The sequence below is a fragment of the Neophocaena asiaeorientalis genome, unplaced genomic scaffold (genome assembly GCF_003031525.2).
Source record: "Neophocaena asiaeorientalis asiaeorientalis breed wild unplaced genomic scaffold, Neophocaena_asiaeorientalis_V1.1 scaffold31, whole genome shotgun sequence".
NCBI lineage: Eukaryota > Metazoa > Chordata > Mammalia > Artiodactyla > Phocoenidae > Neophocaena > Neophocaena asiaeorientalis.
This window is the reverse complement of record NW_020175320.1, coordinates 2,124,066-2,141,663: the sequence shown is the minus strand read 5'-3', so window position 1 is coordinate 2,141,663 and position 17,598 is coordinate 2,124,066. Positions and strand designations below refer to the sequence as shown.

At 42.5% G+C, this 17,598-nt stretch overlaps 1 protein-coding gene across 3 annotated transcripts in view; it reads right to left on the bottom strand.

Moving 5' to 3' along the window:
* Window positions 1-275: 275 nt before the first annotated feature.
* Window positions 276-17,598, bottom strand: part of PBLD (phenazine biosynthesis like protein domain containing) — a 35,166-nt gene continuing 17,843 nt past the window's right edge. For 2 of the 3 annotated variants that reach the window (XM_024765563.1, XM_024765562.1), the window contains exons 3-10: window positions 10,890-10,989; window positions 10,420-10,518; window positions 8,528-8,637; window positions 8,285-8,314; window positions 5,539-5,627; window positions 5,123-5,301; window positions 2,507-2,569; window positions 276-1,081 (exon numbers count right to left, since the gene is read on the bottom strand). In XM_024765563.1, coding sequence (XP_024621331.1) covers window positions 969-1,081; window positions 2,507-2,569; window positions 5,123-5,301; window positions 5,539-5,627; window positions 8,285-8,314; window positions 8,528-8,637; window positions 10,420-10,518; window positions 10,890-10,989 — 783 coding nt within the window. In that variant the 3' untranslated portion in view covers window positions 276-968. The remainder of the gene's footprint in view (window positions 1,082-2,506; window positions 2,570-5,122; window positions 5,302-5,538; window positions 5,628-8,284; window positions 8,315-8,527; window positions 8,638-10,419; window positions 10,519-10,889; window positions 10,990-17,598) is intronic. The other variant, XM_024765564.1, reaches the window with a different exon arrangement.

Sequence of the window (17,598 nt, the reverse complement as noted above, 5' to 3'; positions counted from 1 at the left end):
TCCCAGTTAGAGTCCCTTGAGAGCTCTATAAGCTTCCCCCCTAATCTCCTTTGCAGCCTGGCCCCCAGCTCTCCACCCTACCAGCTTCTAGCCCAGTGTCTTATACACAGGAGACAGCAAATTGCTTTTTACCAACCACGTCAGATTGCTGAGCAGTAGATCTGACACATGGGCTGGGAATTCAGATCCCAGCTGGGCACCTAACTTGCAGAATACATGGGAACCACAGCAAGGGGAATTCCCACCCCAAAAAGAACTTGGAAAGAGGCAAGATATTACTTTTCATGTTTAATTTTACTACCACTCTATCACACATACATTTTTTTAAAATTCTGGGCTTTTTAGTTACATGTCCTGATTTTTAGTTATTAAACATGAGGGTGTTCCAATGAAGAAAATAACTTTTTAGGTACATTAAAATTACTCCAATCTTACCCTCCACACGTGAACTCTTTTCACTTTTCTATCTTCATGATCCATCTCTGTCCATATAAATTCGTATTCTCCACAGACACAGCATAACGTCGCTAACAGTTTATACTCTACTGTGATTTTCTTTCTTGGTATTGTATCATGAAATTTTAAAAAATATTTCCTCATAGTTATTGGGTCTTTTCAATGGCTACAAAATAGTCTATCTGGTACTCACACCTAAGTTTAAATGGTTTGATCTTACTCCTCATAAATTTGTTCCTCATTTTGTGATTGGTGCTCATAATCAAAGGTGACACCATTATTCTTCGTTATTAGTTACTTACATTTCAAATATACTCACAGGTAGAGCCAACACTCCATTAGCTAATTAGTCAGGAACTATTATTAAATTTCCATTAATATGTCTTTGTTGTTCTATGTCTAAGGTGAGGATTAAGTAGACTACTATGCAAACTTTATTCAAAGCAGCCCCTTACATTTCTTTCTACGTGGAAAATAGTAAGTCAAGATTGCAGCATCGCGCACAAGCGCGTCTAGGCCGTCAGCGTGCCCTCTAAAACAAGAGCAGCACGTCCCTTGATGTCAACTCGTCCATCAGGACGCAGGGAAATCTTCAATTCTCCTCCCCGGCTGGAACACTGAAAGGCTAAAGAAAACATAAAACGAGTCACAAATTAAGATCATTTTCACCCTTTTTAATTAACATGACATAGTGAGAGACCACGTATTACAAGCTCTAGAATCCTCCCAGGTCAGTTTAAAGAACACATTCCTTCAAACAAACAAAAACAAAATAAATGAACAAACCAAACACAAATACATAGACACAGAGAACAGAGGGTGGTTGCCAGAGGCGAAGGGTCAGGGAGGGGCGGGGAGATCAAAATGGGTAAAGGGGATCAACTGTACGGTGAAAGATGGAAAATAAATTTTTGGTGGTAAGCACGTTGTAGGGTATATAGAAGCAGGAATACAATGTACATGTGAAAATTATATAATGTTATAAATCAATGTTACCTTAATAAAAATCAATTAATCTTAAAAATTTTTTTAAATACAATGCATTCCTTCATCTGTGCATGGTATTGCCCAGCCCACCCCATTCTCCTGAGGACTGAGACCACAGACGCAATTTGATCCACAAAATACACAGCTCTACAGCTTCGCTTCCTGAGCCACTTCCTCTATTACTTCCTGTAATGCCCCAGACATACCCCGCCCATATAGCATCCTCCCTGGCTCTATCTAGAAGGCAAGCACATGTGAAAAGACAGAGGCTAGGACTAAAAGTCTAAGAAGATAAAGAGGGGTGCTCTTGGCCCTTCTGAAAAGGCCCCACCTTCCGAGGTCTGAATAGGATAAAGGGAGTTCTTTACTCATTGTGGTTAGCAAGCAACCACACTTGTCAGGCAACCAGGAGGCACAGCCTCAGGCTTCCTAAGGTCAGAGGAGTAATTAGGCTCACCAAAGAAAGAGAACAGTCACCGTGCTATTCCCAAATCAGCGTCACAGAGGCTTAACCATCCCACTAAGTAAGAACCTCCATCCTTTAAATTCAAACTCCTACTCTGATTGTGTAGCCTGTACCACATACAGACTACTAGCTACTTAGTACTAGCTGTGTAAATTCCACTGGCTGCCATTTATTTTCTCTGCCTCAGGCAATATGTAAATCACTAGGAGACTTGGTTCCAAAGCAGTTTGTTTGATTTAATCTCATAACTAGCAATGGCAGTAAGGAACCTTGGTAATCATCCAGTCTCAACTTGTCACATTATAAATAACCTTTCTGGGTCAAAGTTATACAGCTAGTTAACTTTATTCAACAAACATTTACTGTACTTACTGTATTAGAAGTGTGTCCTTGTGTTGGGAGAGACAGAGGTGGAAGATGTTTGGGGTGGAGGATGTTTTGAGTAGAAGGTTCAGGGGGAAGGAATTTGAAACCTCTCATTTTCACATGGGTGATAGTTAACATTTTATTACATCTTCAAGTGGATAGTACATATGAGAAGAAATACTAGCTTCAAGTTAAGCAAATTTTTCAAAATTTGAAAACAAGCTGTCCTACCGTGCATGGTTTTCTTCCCCAGTTGCTGGGACCAGTAGCTGCTGAGAACAGTATGTGCAGACCCTTAAAAGAAGTGAAAAGTCATGGTACAATCCCAAAGAAAACAGGGGCAACTCTTTACTAAGTTCATAAACAATCAACTATCCAGTTTGACTAAACCTTAGATGACGTAGTCATTATGTTGGCCGTGGCCACAGCCAAGTGTGGAATTAAGGATGGAAATAGAAAGGAAGACATAGAATTTACGGATAACTCCTCTAAACGATGTATCTGCTGTGTCTTATACTTTCTGAAGGCTGAATTAAACTGTAGGTTTTAATTCTTGTCTTGTCTACCAGTTCATTGTCAGCCCATGGTAGAATCAAGGTCTTCACATAAATCTGTCTACATCTTTCAAGGGAAAAATATCTCCTTCTTCTTAGGACACACAGGAAAGAAAAGGTGGGAACTCCAACAAAAGGCTGTATTTCCCACCAACTCAGCATTCACAGGTTTTCGGTGCCAGAAGAACTTTCTTTTAGTGAGGTATTTTTTCAAATGATTGTGCCCTAGGTTTAGATCAGAGAATAAATATTAAAATGAAGAAACAGGGCTTCCCTGGTGGCACAGTGGTTGAGAGTCTGCCTGCCAATGCAGGGGACACGGGTTCGTGCCCCGGTCCAGGAAGATCCCACATGCCGCGGAGCGGCTGGGCCCGTGAGCCATGGCCGTTGAGCCTGCGCGTCCACAGTCTGTGCTCCGCAACGGGAGAGGCCACAACAGTGAGAGGCCCGTGTACCGCAAAAAAATAAAAAAATAAATAAAATAAAATAAAATGAAGAAACAAAATGTAAAGTAATAACTGACAGAAAAGTCTTTGGGAGAAAAAAGGATGGTTTGGAAAAGGTCTCTCCTTCAGGAAAACTTACTGATGTTATGGGAGGTCCACATAGGGTGCCCAAGCATCCCAGTATGCCTGAGACTGTCGTGGTTTTAGAACTGAAGATCCTGTATGCTGAGAAGTCCCTCAGTCTCAAGCAAACTGAAATGGTTGGTCATCGCTGCCCTTCCCACTCTAGAAAAGCATTATTACAGAGGGAAAAACTTGCCCTCTGTGGTAATTAAAATCTTTGGGAAGCAGCTGTGCAACAGTAAGTCCACTCAGAACTTCTTTTCTATTGGGGAGGGTTGAGTTGGACCAACAGTCGCTGGGCATTTTCCTGAGTCTTTAAAAGTGCTTGCTTGCTGAGCTTTGAATTTCACATGTTTTGTTCCTCAGAGTAACTAAGTCAAGGCCCTGAAACCATCCCAGCCCCCTGCCATCTGACCAGAACAGGAGGCTCACCGTCTCTGCTCAGCCTCCTTTTACCCTGGCCACTATCCCATCCACTAGCCTCCTCCATCCAGCATCCCCCGTTTTGTGGCTCAGCCCATTCTTCTCAAGAAGGATGAAAGTACGAGGCTTCACATTTTTGCCCATCTTTGATTTCATCCCTCTGCTTCTGTCTGGTAGAAGATCCTGAATACCCACGTTCCTGAACCCATCCCACCCACTTTGTGGGCAGGTCAGGGAAATGAGGAAGGGAGGAAAAAACAAAACCACTATGCCTGTCCCAATTTCCCACCAGCAGTCCAGGGCTTGATCCTTCAAAAACCAAATCTTATCTAGATCAATGATCGTGCAGGCTGGTCACTGAAAAGGAAAAAAGGCTTTGGGAATGTAGTGGACATTGGCCACTAGATTTTGCAAATGGCAGCTCTAGAAGTGTTGGCTCAGGGAGCCAGTTTTTTTTTTTTTTTTTTTTTTTTGGGTTTGCGGGCCTCTCCCCTTTGTGGTCTCTCCCGTTGCGGAGCACAGGCTCCGGACACGCAGGCTCAGCGGCCATGGCTCATGGGCCCAGCCGCTCCGCGGCATGTGGAATCTTCCCGCACCGGGGCACGAACCCGTGACCCCTGCATCGGCAGGCGGACTCTCAACCACTGCGCCACCAGGGAAGCCCTGTTGTTATTATTAAAATACCTAATAGCTATTGGGCACTTACCATGTGCCAGGCACTGTGTTGAGCACTTAACATGCATTATGTTTACGTAACCTAGGAGGTATTATCCATATTTTATAGCCAGGGAACAAAAGCTTTAAAAAGTTAAGTCAGGAACTTCCCTGCTGGTCCAGTGGTTCAGACTTTGCCTTCCAGTGCAGGAGGTGTGGGTTCAATCCCTGGTCGAGGAGCTAAGATCCCACAGGCCTCACCGCCAAAAAAAAAAAACAAACTCCGAAACATAAAAATCGAAGCAATATTGTAACAAATTCAATAAAGGCTTTTTAAAGAATGGTCCACATCAAAAAAAAAATCTAAAAAAAAATGTTAAGTCATTTGCCCAAGGTCAACGGCTAGGAAGCTAGGATGCAAACCCAGGCTGTCTGACCCTAGTTTAACCCTGCTATACTGCCTCCTTAACTCTGTGTTTTTCACATGAGACTTCAGTGAAGGGGTGGGGGAGGGGGAGGTAGGGAAACAAAGGCAGCTCAAAAACCAAACAACCTGAAAGGTCACAGGGAGGGCACAGCAACAGCTACTTGTTATCCTCCTCCCTCTCCACTGTTTAGCCCTCTTCAGGACGCAAGTCAAAAAGTACCTGTTACGGGGTCTTCGGCCACACCAAACCATGGAGTGAAATATCTGGAGTAAAAGTCAAACGCTTGAGTCTGCCCATCAGGCTCTCCCTTGATGGTGAGAATGAGTCCTTTCACCTTCCCCGTGTTTTCCACTTGCGGCAGATTCTGTGTGTTCACTTTCAGGCTCTCCAGAAATGACCTTGTTCAGAAACGGGGTGGATCAGGACAAAGCCATTCAATAGACTACCCACTACCCACACTCTGTAAAGCAGGCCAGGATGCAGCTTGCCAAATGGCTCACCAGGAGGGGAACAAAACTTTCTGGCTGTGTAAATCATGGTTTGACAGAACATGGCACAGCCAGACCAAGCCAGAGCCATAAATCTGGGTGCTCGGCCATCCCCAGGGTGCTGACGAAGCCAAAAATCTTGTTTACCTGTTGTAAGTATCACTGAGCCGGACCAGGAGCTTTCGGGTATCTGGGGAATAGCGGATGTCCTGAACCAGTGTGTCACCTATGGCAGTCTATGGAGACAGACCAAAACCTCCTCAGGAATTTATGAATTTGACCCGTGTTTGGAGAGCAACCTCTCACGAGCGTCTGCTCTGTGCCAGGCACACCCAACATCTCCAATCCCAGGAGTTTCAGGTCAGTTTCGGGACTCAAGGTACTGCTCAAGAAGGCCAGTTTCCTGGCAGCCAGAGACCTTGATGAGGGTTGAGTTTACCCTCTGAGTTTAGCCAGAGATAGGCATTGTTCACACATGTTACTACGTGCCTCAACACACAACTCCTTCAGGTGGGTATTTTCCCCACAGATAAGAAGATTCAGAGAGGCCCAAGGTCTCACACACACACACACACACACACACACACACACACACACACACACACACACCTTGACCCAGGTCTGAGGGGCCCTAGAGTCAAAGCTCTGAATTACTAATGTCTACTATCTGTAGAGGTGCGGGCTTCATGCCTGCCTCTTGGAGTTGTTGTGAGGATTAAGTGAAATAATATGTGGAGTTCCTGCAGCAGTAACTAGAAGCTTCCACATGGGAAGGACTCGGGGCCAGCAGTCTGATTGGAAGTGGGACTAGGGCACTTGTCTCAAGGCTGCTCTGCTTGGCAAGCTCGCTGTTCTCACGTAGACTGTATGCTACAGATCAAGAACGTAGCAACATTTTCAACATTTTCTAGAGATACCCTGATTCACCCTCTACTGGGCTGCACACAGCCTCGCTCATATCCAAGACACTGTATGTGTCTTGTGCCCCTCCGAGTCATCCTGTGGCACCACCACCAGCTGCCTTCAGAACAGACAAGAGTTACACAGTAGTTGTCTGGTTGTCACTAGGTGGCTTCAGGTTCTCTAATCTTCTTTAGGGACTGAGGTGTTCTAGGTCCTATCGCCAAGACTCCCTCTGCCATGGGTGATGCCTGGAATGTCTGCCTCTGTGACCACTGCTGACCAACGTTCCCGACCCCCCCCAGAAATGGGAACGCCTACAGCCCGATCCCATCTGCTCTCCGGGGCCTCTCAGTCTCTCTGAAGGGTCATTCTCTGCATGGATTCTTATGTCAATTTGAAAGTTTAATTCTCAGCTGAGAATCTTATTGCCAGTTTCTAGGAACACAAAATGACAGTACTCACAATAAATAACCCTTCATCATACTCATTTTACAAATGCCGACCCTGAGGCTTAGAGAGATCAGGTTAAGCTCCTTCTACCATGAACAAGGTCTAGCACTGTGAATATTTTCCATTTTCTTGCCAATATGTTTAAAGTAGTTCATTTATGAATTCGGCTTGTCTCCCAAAACTCAAGCCATAGGTAGAGCTGAGTGTAAAATCAGAATCCATGATACTTGCTTATACTCTGAAAACTTAAAGCAAAACACAAAAGAGATTATAAATCCTGAGTTGAAAATTCACTGAGAAATACTATAATACGCCATTTTACAGAATCATTTTTTCTCATGGCTGCCCTTGGCCTGGTCCTGACCTGGGCCCTTCCTGCTCTACAAACTAAGCACCTGGCCATCCAGGGCTGCTCTGGCCTTCTGGAATCTCTGGGAGACAACTGTAGTGCCTGCTGCACTGGGTGGCAATGAGAATTAAATGAGATAATACATTAAAAACACTTAGGGCTTCCCTGGTGGTGCAGTGGTTGAGAGTCCGCCTGCCGATGCAGGGGACGCGGGTTCGTGCCCCGGTCCGGGAAGATCCCACATGCCGCGGAACGGCTGGGCCCGTGAGCCATGGCCGCTGAGCCTGTGCGTCCGGAGCCTGTGCTCCGCAATGGGAGAGGCCACGGCAGTGAGAGGCCCGCGTACCACACACACACACACAAAAAAAAAAAACACTTAGCGCGTGGCACTGCACAGGGGAGACTTTCAAAAATATTCATTGTCATCATCGTCATCATCATCAAGCCCCATTCCCACACAGACCCCTTGAGGAGGCGAGTCTATGGATCTTGTCTTCTCTATCAAGGTTCCCATGCTTTCCTGCTCTCTTCCATCAAAGCACAGCCCTGTCATCTCAGGCGTATTCTCCACTAAAGACATCAGGACACCGACAGCTGCCAGGCAGTTTCCACTCTTTCCTTTCACTCTCAGCCTGCCACACGACAGTCTCCCCTCCCCCACCGTTCCATGGAGGCTAATCAGATAATGAAGAGTCAGGGAAAACTGGTCAACCTTCTCACTAAATAGATTCAATATCATTTTTCTTTTTTTTTTTCTGGCTGTGTCGGGTCTTTGTTGCAGCGCAAGGGCTTCTCTCTAGTTGTGGCACACGAGCTTCTCTCTAGTTGTGGCGTGTGGGTTTTCTCTCTCTAGTGGCTCTCGGGGTCTGTAGTTTGCGCACCACGGCTCTATCGTTGAGGCGCACGGGCTTAGTTGCCCCGAGGCATGTGGGGTCTTTGTTTCCTAACCAGGGATCAAACACCCATCCCCTGCAATGTAAGGTGGATTCTTTACCATTGGACCACCAGGGAAGTCCCTAGATTCAATATTAAAATTCAAATCTCAAATGCACAGTGCAGTATTCAACCAAGCTAGAATGGAACACTTGTACTGGTAGAAGGCCTATCTGTTGAGATCAAACAGTACCGAATCTTTGTTCAAATGATAACATGATCATATCACACAGCTCAGGTTTGATTCTTTTCACCAACCTTTATCAATTCCTCCACTTCATGGAAGTCCTAGATTGGGAAAAAAGACAAAACTACTGTAAAACAGGAAAGATGTCAGTTTATGGCAATAATTAAAAAGAGCTGGGAATTCCCTGGCGGTCCAGTGGTTAGGACTCCATGCTCTCACTGCTGAGGGCCTGGTTCAATCCCTGGTCAGGGACCTAAGATCCCATAAGCCGTGCAGGGCAGCCAAAAGAAAAAAAAAAATTAAAGAGAGCTGACCTGGGGATGGACTGGATAAAGAGGCAGGTCCAGGACGATACCATCTTCTTCTCTTCTGGCCTTTAGTTCCCCACTCAGAGTGACAAAGGTTAGGGTGCTATTCATGTTTTCTGGCCAAAAAAAGAATTCTATTTTGTCAACTAGAAAACTTTTTGAAAGGAATCAAGAAATAGGAAAATAAACATTGTTATATAGTTGCATGTCTGTTTTGATCACTGTTATGTAGTCTTAGATTCTCTGGCAGTGTTGTTCTTTCCAGTAAAGGGGTCCCAGGTTTGGGTTACTTGGGTCCTACGTGGAGAAAACTCACTGGATTCTAACTTGAGAACCAAGAACATAACTGATTGGACTTGACATCATGCTGTGCCCTTGAAAAAATTATTTAATCTCCTTAAATCTCAATTTCCTCATTAATAAAATGGGGTAATAATTAAAACTATACTAATTTCATTTTACCAATAAATTGGGGGTAATAATTAAACATAGCTCATAGGGATGCTATAATGTTTTCTAATGCAGATTTTTAACTATCCCCCTATAATACTATAGAGTTATAAACTCTACTAGTTTAAGATAAGCCAAAGGGATGACAAATAGAACATACAGGTCATGTACAACAGTCTGAGATGAACAAATCAAGCTTACCATAAACAAACCAAACTATGCATAAAACCTTGATTTAAAGATTAGATCACCAAACCTGATATAATATCCCTTCATGTTACTGATACAACTTGGGCCACTTATCTCAGTGTGGGTAACATTTTTAGTGAAAACAAAGATTTGTGACTTAATTCTTTTCTCTTCCCTAATATTTCTGTAATACTTAACCATATCTCAAAGGTGAGAAAATTCAGCACCGCTGATTAACTTTCACAGAATAAAATTTACATTCTGAAACCCAAAGTTTAATTCTTCTCATTATAATTGGTGTAAGACATCATTATTTACCAAGCATTTTCTCATGGAAGCTTAGGCCCACCCTGTGGAGGACTAACAGGCCTTTCTTTGGTGCTACCACTTTGCAGTTCAACTTCTCCCTGTGTTCAATTCTGCTTTCTTTACTCCCTTAACAATACTGATCTCAAGAACACTGCCCCCAATTCTTCTGGCATGCCAGTGTGTCTCAGAGTCTGCTTTCTGGGCAAACCTGACCTATTAACACCTTCCCTTATCATCCCCACCTAAGTTGCTCCCCCAGGGAACTTCTTTTTCCAACACCCTCCTCCCCACAGTTACCCCTCTGTCGTATCATCCTGTTTATTTCCTTGCTTAACTTTCTGTTTGTGGTCTACACTTATTCATAGCTGCTTCCATCTCCACTTTTAGGACATTTCCAGGCATCTCTCTGCCCCATTCCCACAAAGCCCTGATCTTTATCTATTACACTAAGTGTAGCTGAGATGGAAACAGGTAGGATTAAGGTGCTGCATCCTCTCTTCACAGGATAAATATATACAGCTGGGGCTCATTAATATTTAAAATTCAGAGTAAATAAGTTCTTATTGTGAAATGAATTTCAATGTGGGTGGGGACATATTCGGGGCAAAGTTATGTCTTTTGGTTCCCCAGTATCATATCATGTTAGACAACTATTCTGCATTCAAGCTCTGCTCCTGTGTTTGTCACAGAGACCAGAGAGCTCCTATTTAGAAGAAAATGGCATTCCAGGAAACAATGACCATGGCTTTCCAACATGCATAGTACATACTCTGAAAGATCAAAGTGTTATAGAAGCTTGCTGTTTTTGTTTCTGCATAATAAATCGCATGAAATAAACTTTGCAGTGTCTTTATACCAGTCACTTTGGTTCACAGGAAAGAATGTGTGAGAGTTTTAAAAAATATTTGCTATTTGCTAAATGGTAAGTTCATAAAAGAAAATCACGTTACTTATTTTGTGAAACAGCACAGCTGCAGAAGCCAGGGTAGCGTGGCCACAGAGAGGAACCTCACTCACTGGTGTAAACCACCTTAATCCAAAGCAGGAACCTTCAGAGGAGAAAAAACCAAAGAGAGATGAGATCATTCCCATACAAGGGGGTCATAAACTTTTCATTTTCTTATTATTCTCTAAATATTTCATTAGCATGATTCATCATTGAAACATGTTGTGAAAGGAGGAGCAAAGTCTAGGCAAGCCTCCTAGGGCCCCCCAGTGCTAGATCTGGAGCTGAAACACTCAAATTCACCAATACCTGCTCCCCCAGATGAAATGAAAACCAGATTAGGAGCTCCCCCTCTCCCTCCTATCTGCATGCAAATAGTAAATGGACATTTCCCTTAACTATCGTTCCCCCACTGGAAAAGCAGCTTCTTGTGCCATTCAGGAATGGTTAAAAAAAAAAAAAAAGCGTATTTACTTTGTGTAAAGTTGTCAGTTGGGTGTAGTTTTTGGATAAAAGCAGTTTCAGAGAGATTCATTTCCTTTGCAATTTTTTGATGCATGTCTTCATCCAATTTCTAAATTAGAAACAAAAGGTTATTGAGACTCCAGAAACAAAAATCTGACTTCCTTGGACAACAACTGCCACTAGTAAATAACAGTTTATTAATAGTAAAAGTTATATGCCTAAAAGGAAATAATCGCCAAGGAATTCAAGGCACTTTTATAAAGATGGTTTTTCAGAAATCCATGCATGCAACCATGTGAAGAGCTGTGGAGGTTAAAAGCTAGAACAGATTCTGAAAACCTACCAGCCTGGGTTATCCTTTGTCAGATTATTATCTAGTCTATCTGAGAGCATGTGTTCTCTTCTAAAAATAATTTCTGCAAATGGAAACTCCACAATCTCTCTTTCCTGTTGGATGAAGAGATGTCAGATGCCCACTCTGAGCAGGCTGGACCACTCTGCCCCCATTTATGCACAGTTCACTCCCTTTCATGAGTCAGGCCTCAGGCCAGAGGTCACCTCTTCCAGAAAGCCTTCCAGACTGCTCTGTCTCTTCCCCAGTGCATAGACCACCTGAGATTACTTGCTATGTCCTTTTAATGTCTGTTCCCCCCACCTCTGACTCTGGCTCTATGAGAGCACCAACTGTGCTACTTTGCTTTGTCCTGATTTAGAACAATGCTTTTATTCATCCTGGGATGGAAGGAGGTCAATAAATATTTGCTAAGAGAATAATTATCCAGTTAACCTTCATTTTAAAAACCCTCAGTATAGATATTTTTATCCACTTACAGATAAACAAATTAAACACAGAAAGTTTGTGTAATATCCTAAAAACACAATACGTCTAATAAATGGTAGAGTGATTAAGAATGTGGGCTTTGCAAATGGTAAGAACCAGTGAATCTAGAGGAAAAGTATGTAGATGTTCATTCTTAAAATTTTTCTTAAGTTTTTTAATTTTTCAAAATAAAACAATTTTTTTAAAGTAGGCTTTGGAAACAGACATAATTGGATTGTATCCTGGGTCAGCTCCTAGAAACAGTGCAAGAGTGGGCAAGTCACTTCACCTCCTGGAGCCTCAGCTTCTATGCCTTTAAAGTGGGAATAATAGTACTTAGGTCGAAGGGTTAGTGTGAAGACACATACATACATATACATGCATACACACACATACACACATTCCTCTTAACTCAAGGGAAAAAATGGGCTGAAGCATGAATTTTCTCTTTGAGAATGAAAAGCAATTTTTTAATCAACAAAATGATCACTGCTTAGATTTTGAATTCTAAAGAAATCTCAAGACATTAACTATACTCCAATAAAAATTTATTTAAAAAAAAAGAAATCTCAAGACAAATGTATTTTTGCTTTGGCAAAACTTACTATTCTTGAGCTCCTGAAACCCAGAAATAAGAATTATACTTTATTCTAATAAATTCATAATTCACTTATCTGAGTTATGCAAGTTAAATACCCTTGTCTTTTAGTTGATTCAAATTCTTTTGAAACACTTTCCGTATACTCATATAACATTACAGATATGTTTACCTATTAAAGTTTCTGTATTGGAAAAAAAGGCATAAAACAGCAGTTGTGAAAAATCAGTCATGATTTTTAAAATATCAGCTGGTGTAAAAATCCTAACAGGGGACTTACTAAGCTTTTCTTAAAGGAGCTCTGTATTAAAAAGCTGTAGAGGCTCTGTAGTCCTACAGAAAGAGAAATCACTTAAGAAATAGATACTTATTTTCTGAAAAAAAATAACACAATGGGTTTTTCTGTTTGTTTTTTACTTAATGTTTTTCTTTCAAAAGATTTAATCCAATAATGCATATAAAGTGCTCATCACAGTGCCTGATGCATAGTAAGTACTTGATAAACGTTACCATTTTGAGTGGTTCAAAGCCAGTGCTTTAACCTGCCACGCCGCACTGCCTCCCCATAACAAGGAAATTATTATTATCCCTTTAACAGGCTGCAGGCAAGAAAACCAATGTCTATCAGATAAAATGGACTCCTGCAAGCAGAATCAATCACTGAGTGCCACGCTAGGCCACCAGCATCAGCACCATTCCCAAGGGAATGTGTTAGAAATGGAGAGTCTCAGGCCCTGCCCCAGACCTTCTGGATCAGAATCTCCATCTTAACCAGAAACCAGGTGATCTGTGAGCACATTAAAGTCTGAGGAGCCCTGGTGTGTAAGGTATGGTCCTCTGGTCAAGGGCCTGAGCCTCTCAGTTGAGGAGTCAAGATAGATACAGAAATCAGCAATGGATTTTGACATTAAGTACTCTAGGACTTTAAATGTGAGGACTTGATGTGGACCTAGAAAAAGGGAAGATTTTGTTGAGTAGAACAGGAAAATGTGGGCAAAAAGCTTTGTATTGGGGATGCTTCTTGGGCAAATCACTTGACCTCACTTCTTTCTCCTTCTGTTAAATCTTTGACACTCTAGGATTCTGTAAGCTAAGGTAAGGAGAATTAGGATGGTAGGAATGAAGTGGAATGAGCACATGTCACACCTCTGGGCACCTGTGGGCCTGGGGAGTGAGAAGTCCCACCTGAGTAGAGGAGGGGGTTGGGTGCCGCTGAGGCCAACAAGGCAACAATGTTCAGAAGTGAACTCAAGCGCTTCGCGGTGGCCTGTTGAATGTTCTCCATGGAAACTGGCCCACCTGCCCGTGCATGTAACACCTGAGAGAAACTCAGAGCCATTTAATTCCCCAGTGCTGAGTCTGCAGTCAGAGGCCTCAAAGGTGATTGAAGGGTTGATGAAGAAAAGCCTGGATTTGCCTCCTTGACTAAAGGAACCTGCAGTGCCTGCCAGTCCCTCCTGTATCTGATCTGGCCAAACTCCCTATCCTTGTCCTTCCTTTCTTTGCCTATTGCTTCCCGTGATCTTTAGGACCAGAGCCTCTAAAAGTATTAAAGCATTTCACATTGTAGCCAAGCTCACCATCTATTGGTAATAGATTCCTTTGCAAATGGGCTTTTTTGCACATCAGCTAAAACACACACTTCACAGACCATCAACTCTTTAATCTTCTCTGCTTTGGTATATTTCACCAATTACAATTTGAATTTCTATAAGTGCAATTTCTGCCCCAGAACACTGAAAATGCACCTGCTATTTGCCTGAGGGGCCAGAGACAATGTAGAAAGTATGATAGTAGCAGCCCTCAATGTGCACCACATGTGGCTGAATTTCTACACTGGAACCAAAGATCAAAATAATGGTGGATCATGAGAAGATTAATATTGCTTCAACTTGGAGAGCTTCAGGAAAAAAAGAATGAGACTACATTCTTTCAAAATACTGAATTTTGGTTCCAGTAATGTTTCCATTTTACACTACAAGCTTATTTTTAAATGTAACATAATAGTTTCAAACCAAACCGATAACTGTTAGTTCTCTTGCTTTAATATCCATTTCCTTTTGCCAATTTCCCATGAGTCAAGCTTCCAGCAGCAAAATTAGAGCCATGTTTGTTTTTCTGCCTTCCAATGTACTGCGTTGGGACACTGAGGTTCCATCACTATATGGCCCACAAAAGATTAATGATCAGAAAATTAGAGTAAAGTTTTAAAATACTCCCACCTTGTGGCAGTTTAGAAATATGACAGCCTAAACAGGACAGTCCTGCTCTCTTCCTTTGTCCCTCTGCTTTCCTTCCAGCAATGGAAAAGCACTTGGATGTAGAAAGTTCTAAATCAACTAGGAATGGGAGATTCCTTTCGAGGCACTTGGATTTCCGATTGTAAAGTTATGTCCATACAATGCAGCACTCAAACTTCAGGCCATCTTCAGTTGCTTCTAATGGATCTTATGGATGCTTAGTCTCTCAAGCTCCATCACAGAACCCAAAGAACATACTCACTTTGCATACCCTGCCCACCCCACCCTACCAATGAGAACAAAAGATGAATAACTGTTGGCTAACTAGAACTCTTAGAAGGAGATTTTGCCATAATATCACTGATTATAATATTTTCACTTTCACTCAACAGGTATCTATTTAGTGCCTCCCATGTGCTAGGCCTTGTGTGTTGGAACAAGTCAGAATAGATTAAGATCTCATGGATGTACAGTAGTGAGAGAGACAGGCATTGAATGAATTACAACAAGAGTGATGCATGTTATCAACTGGGAAACGGTGCCGTGGGAGCACATAAAAGAGGAAGATACCTAGTCTAGTATTGAGTACAGTGGGTTAAAAGCATGGGTCCTGCAGTCAGGCAGACCTGGGGTGGGATTCTGAAGTCAACCATTTAACCTTCTTCTGCCTCCATTTTCTCATCTGTAAAATGGGGATAATAATAATAAGACCTACTCATAGAGTGGTTGTGAGGGTGAAATGAAATAATATATGAAAAGAAATTAGCACAGTATGTATCTGGCTGAACTTGCCTGAAGTCACTGCCCTCAAAGCTGAGAGTTATGTTCTAGAAGCCAGTGAGGATACTTGGGAAGCAGCAATTCCCACATTAACATTTCCTCTTCCTTTGCGTTGCTCTCTTCCCTCAAATACTCGGCAAAGGAAAACACTTCAATGTCCTAGAAGAATCTTCTCTGCACTTTGCATCATTTTTCTGGGCATAAAAGTGAGATATGAGGTTGTGACCCTCTAGAAACCCCAGGAGCCTCTGACCCAGTGTGGTCACACTGAGCCAGTGATCCTCTCTCTAAGGAAGGGCAGCAAGTTTGGAAATGGCCACTGCACATGAGTTAAAGCATGGATTGAACACAGCATTGCCACACACCTGTTTTTCTTTAAATATATAACCCACCAAGCTGTAAAAGGGGCTTTTGGTCATCCCTAAATTTAACCAGAAAAACCAGAACAGCAAGTACTTTAGGAACTAAAACTAAGCATTCCTTTTTAAAAGTGTGAAGCTAGGGACTTCCCTGGCGGTCCAGTGGTTAAGAGGTCACCTTCCAAAGCAGGGCGTGCGGGTTCGACCCCTGGTTGGGGAGCTAAGATTCCCACATGCCTCAGGGCCCGAAAACCAAAACAAAACAGAAGCAATATTGTAACAGACTCAATAAAAACTTAAAAAAAAAAAGTGTGAAGCTGATCCTCCTTGCTGTCACTGGAAATGATTAGTAATGTTTAAAAGAATAGAAACACACATATATGAATATTACATTTGATCCTAGCACAGTGTCTAGCTTATGGTAGACAGCCAGTAAAGGCCAGCTGAATCGGGATAAATAAATATACTGGGCACACAACAAAGTTGTTTTTACGGATAATTTAAACAGGAAAACTCCAGAATAAGCCTCTCTTTAGAGAAGGTATCTTCTGAAACAATGATTTTCAACTGGGGGCTTTCTCTAGTTTCGGCAAGCGGGGGCTGTTCTTCGTTGCGGTGCTCGGGCTTCTCATTGCCGTGGCTTCTCTTGTTGCAGAGCACAGGCTCCAGGTGCACGGGCTTCAGTAGTTGTGGCTCATGGGCTCCAGAGTGCAGACTCAGTAGCTGTGGCGCAGGGGCTTAGTTGCTCCATGGCACGTGGGATCTTCCCGGAGCAGGGCTCAAACCGGTGTCCCCGCATTGGCAGGCAGATTCTTAACCACTGCGCTACCAGGGAAGCCCAAGGTAAGATGAGGACCCTTGATCACCATTTTGCTGCTCCATTTGACGGAGAAAATAAGTATACCAAAGACTCAATTAACAATATTCACCTGTCTCAGTAAAACCTCAGCCATTCTCCATCTTGATTTACACTAGAATCAGCCGGGGAGCTTTAAAAAACAGTGCTGCTTGGGTCCCACCTCCAGAGATTCTATTGTGATTGGTTGGGCATAGGAATTTTTAAAGCACCTCAGGTGATTTTAATCTGCAGCCAGCTTGATGTTTGCACTCAAAGGCCCAACTTAATAAGACTTTTTTTAATGTATTTTTTTTATTGGAGTATAACTGCTTTACAATGTTGTGTTAGTTTCTGCTGTACAGTGAAGTGAACCAGGTATAGGTATACATATATGCCCTCCCTCTTTGACCTCCCCCACCCCACATCCCACCCATCTAGGTCATCACAGAGCACAGAGCTCAGCTCCTTGTGCTATACAGCAGGTTCCCACTAGCTATCTATTTTACTCATGGTAGTGTATTTATGTCACACTTAATCTCCCAATTCATCCCACCCTCCCCTTCCCCCCATTCCCCACCGTGTTCTCTACCCCTGCCTTTCTATTCCTGCCCTTTATGATCATCAGTTGCTTACTGTGTTCCTGAAGTAATTTTCAGAAAATCTACTCTTGTACTAACTGCTCTGAGTAGAAGCATACCTTGGCTTGTTTCCTAACACCCAGGTAACAACACAAAGCATCTAAGGTCAAAGAAACTTTGACTATTCTGTTAAAACTTATCCAATCAAAGAGCCATTTTTAAAATGAGACTTTCAGTAAGCTGAGTTCTCTCTATGTTAGAGCTTAATTCCTTCCATCTACTACATTACTTAAGTCCTTGCAAAATGTCTCATCTTTGGTCCTGAAAAGAATTTCTAATTGTCTGAACTATAGGTAAGGTTAAAAATATCCAGCTAGAATCTATTAAGCTAAATGTATCAGCCATGTCCAGTCACATAAAACTCATCTAACTTCATTCTCCTCCCCATTTGGTGCTAACTAAATGAAAACACAGAGGCTACAAGGAGCTCGAGTTCTTTTTTTTC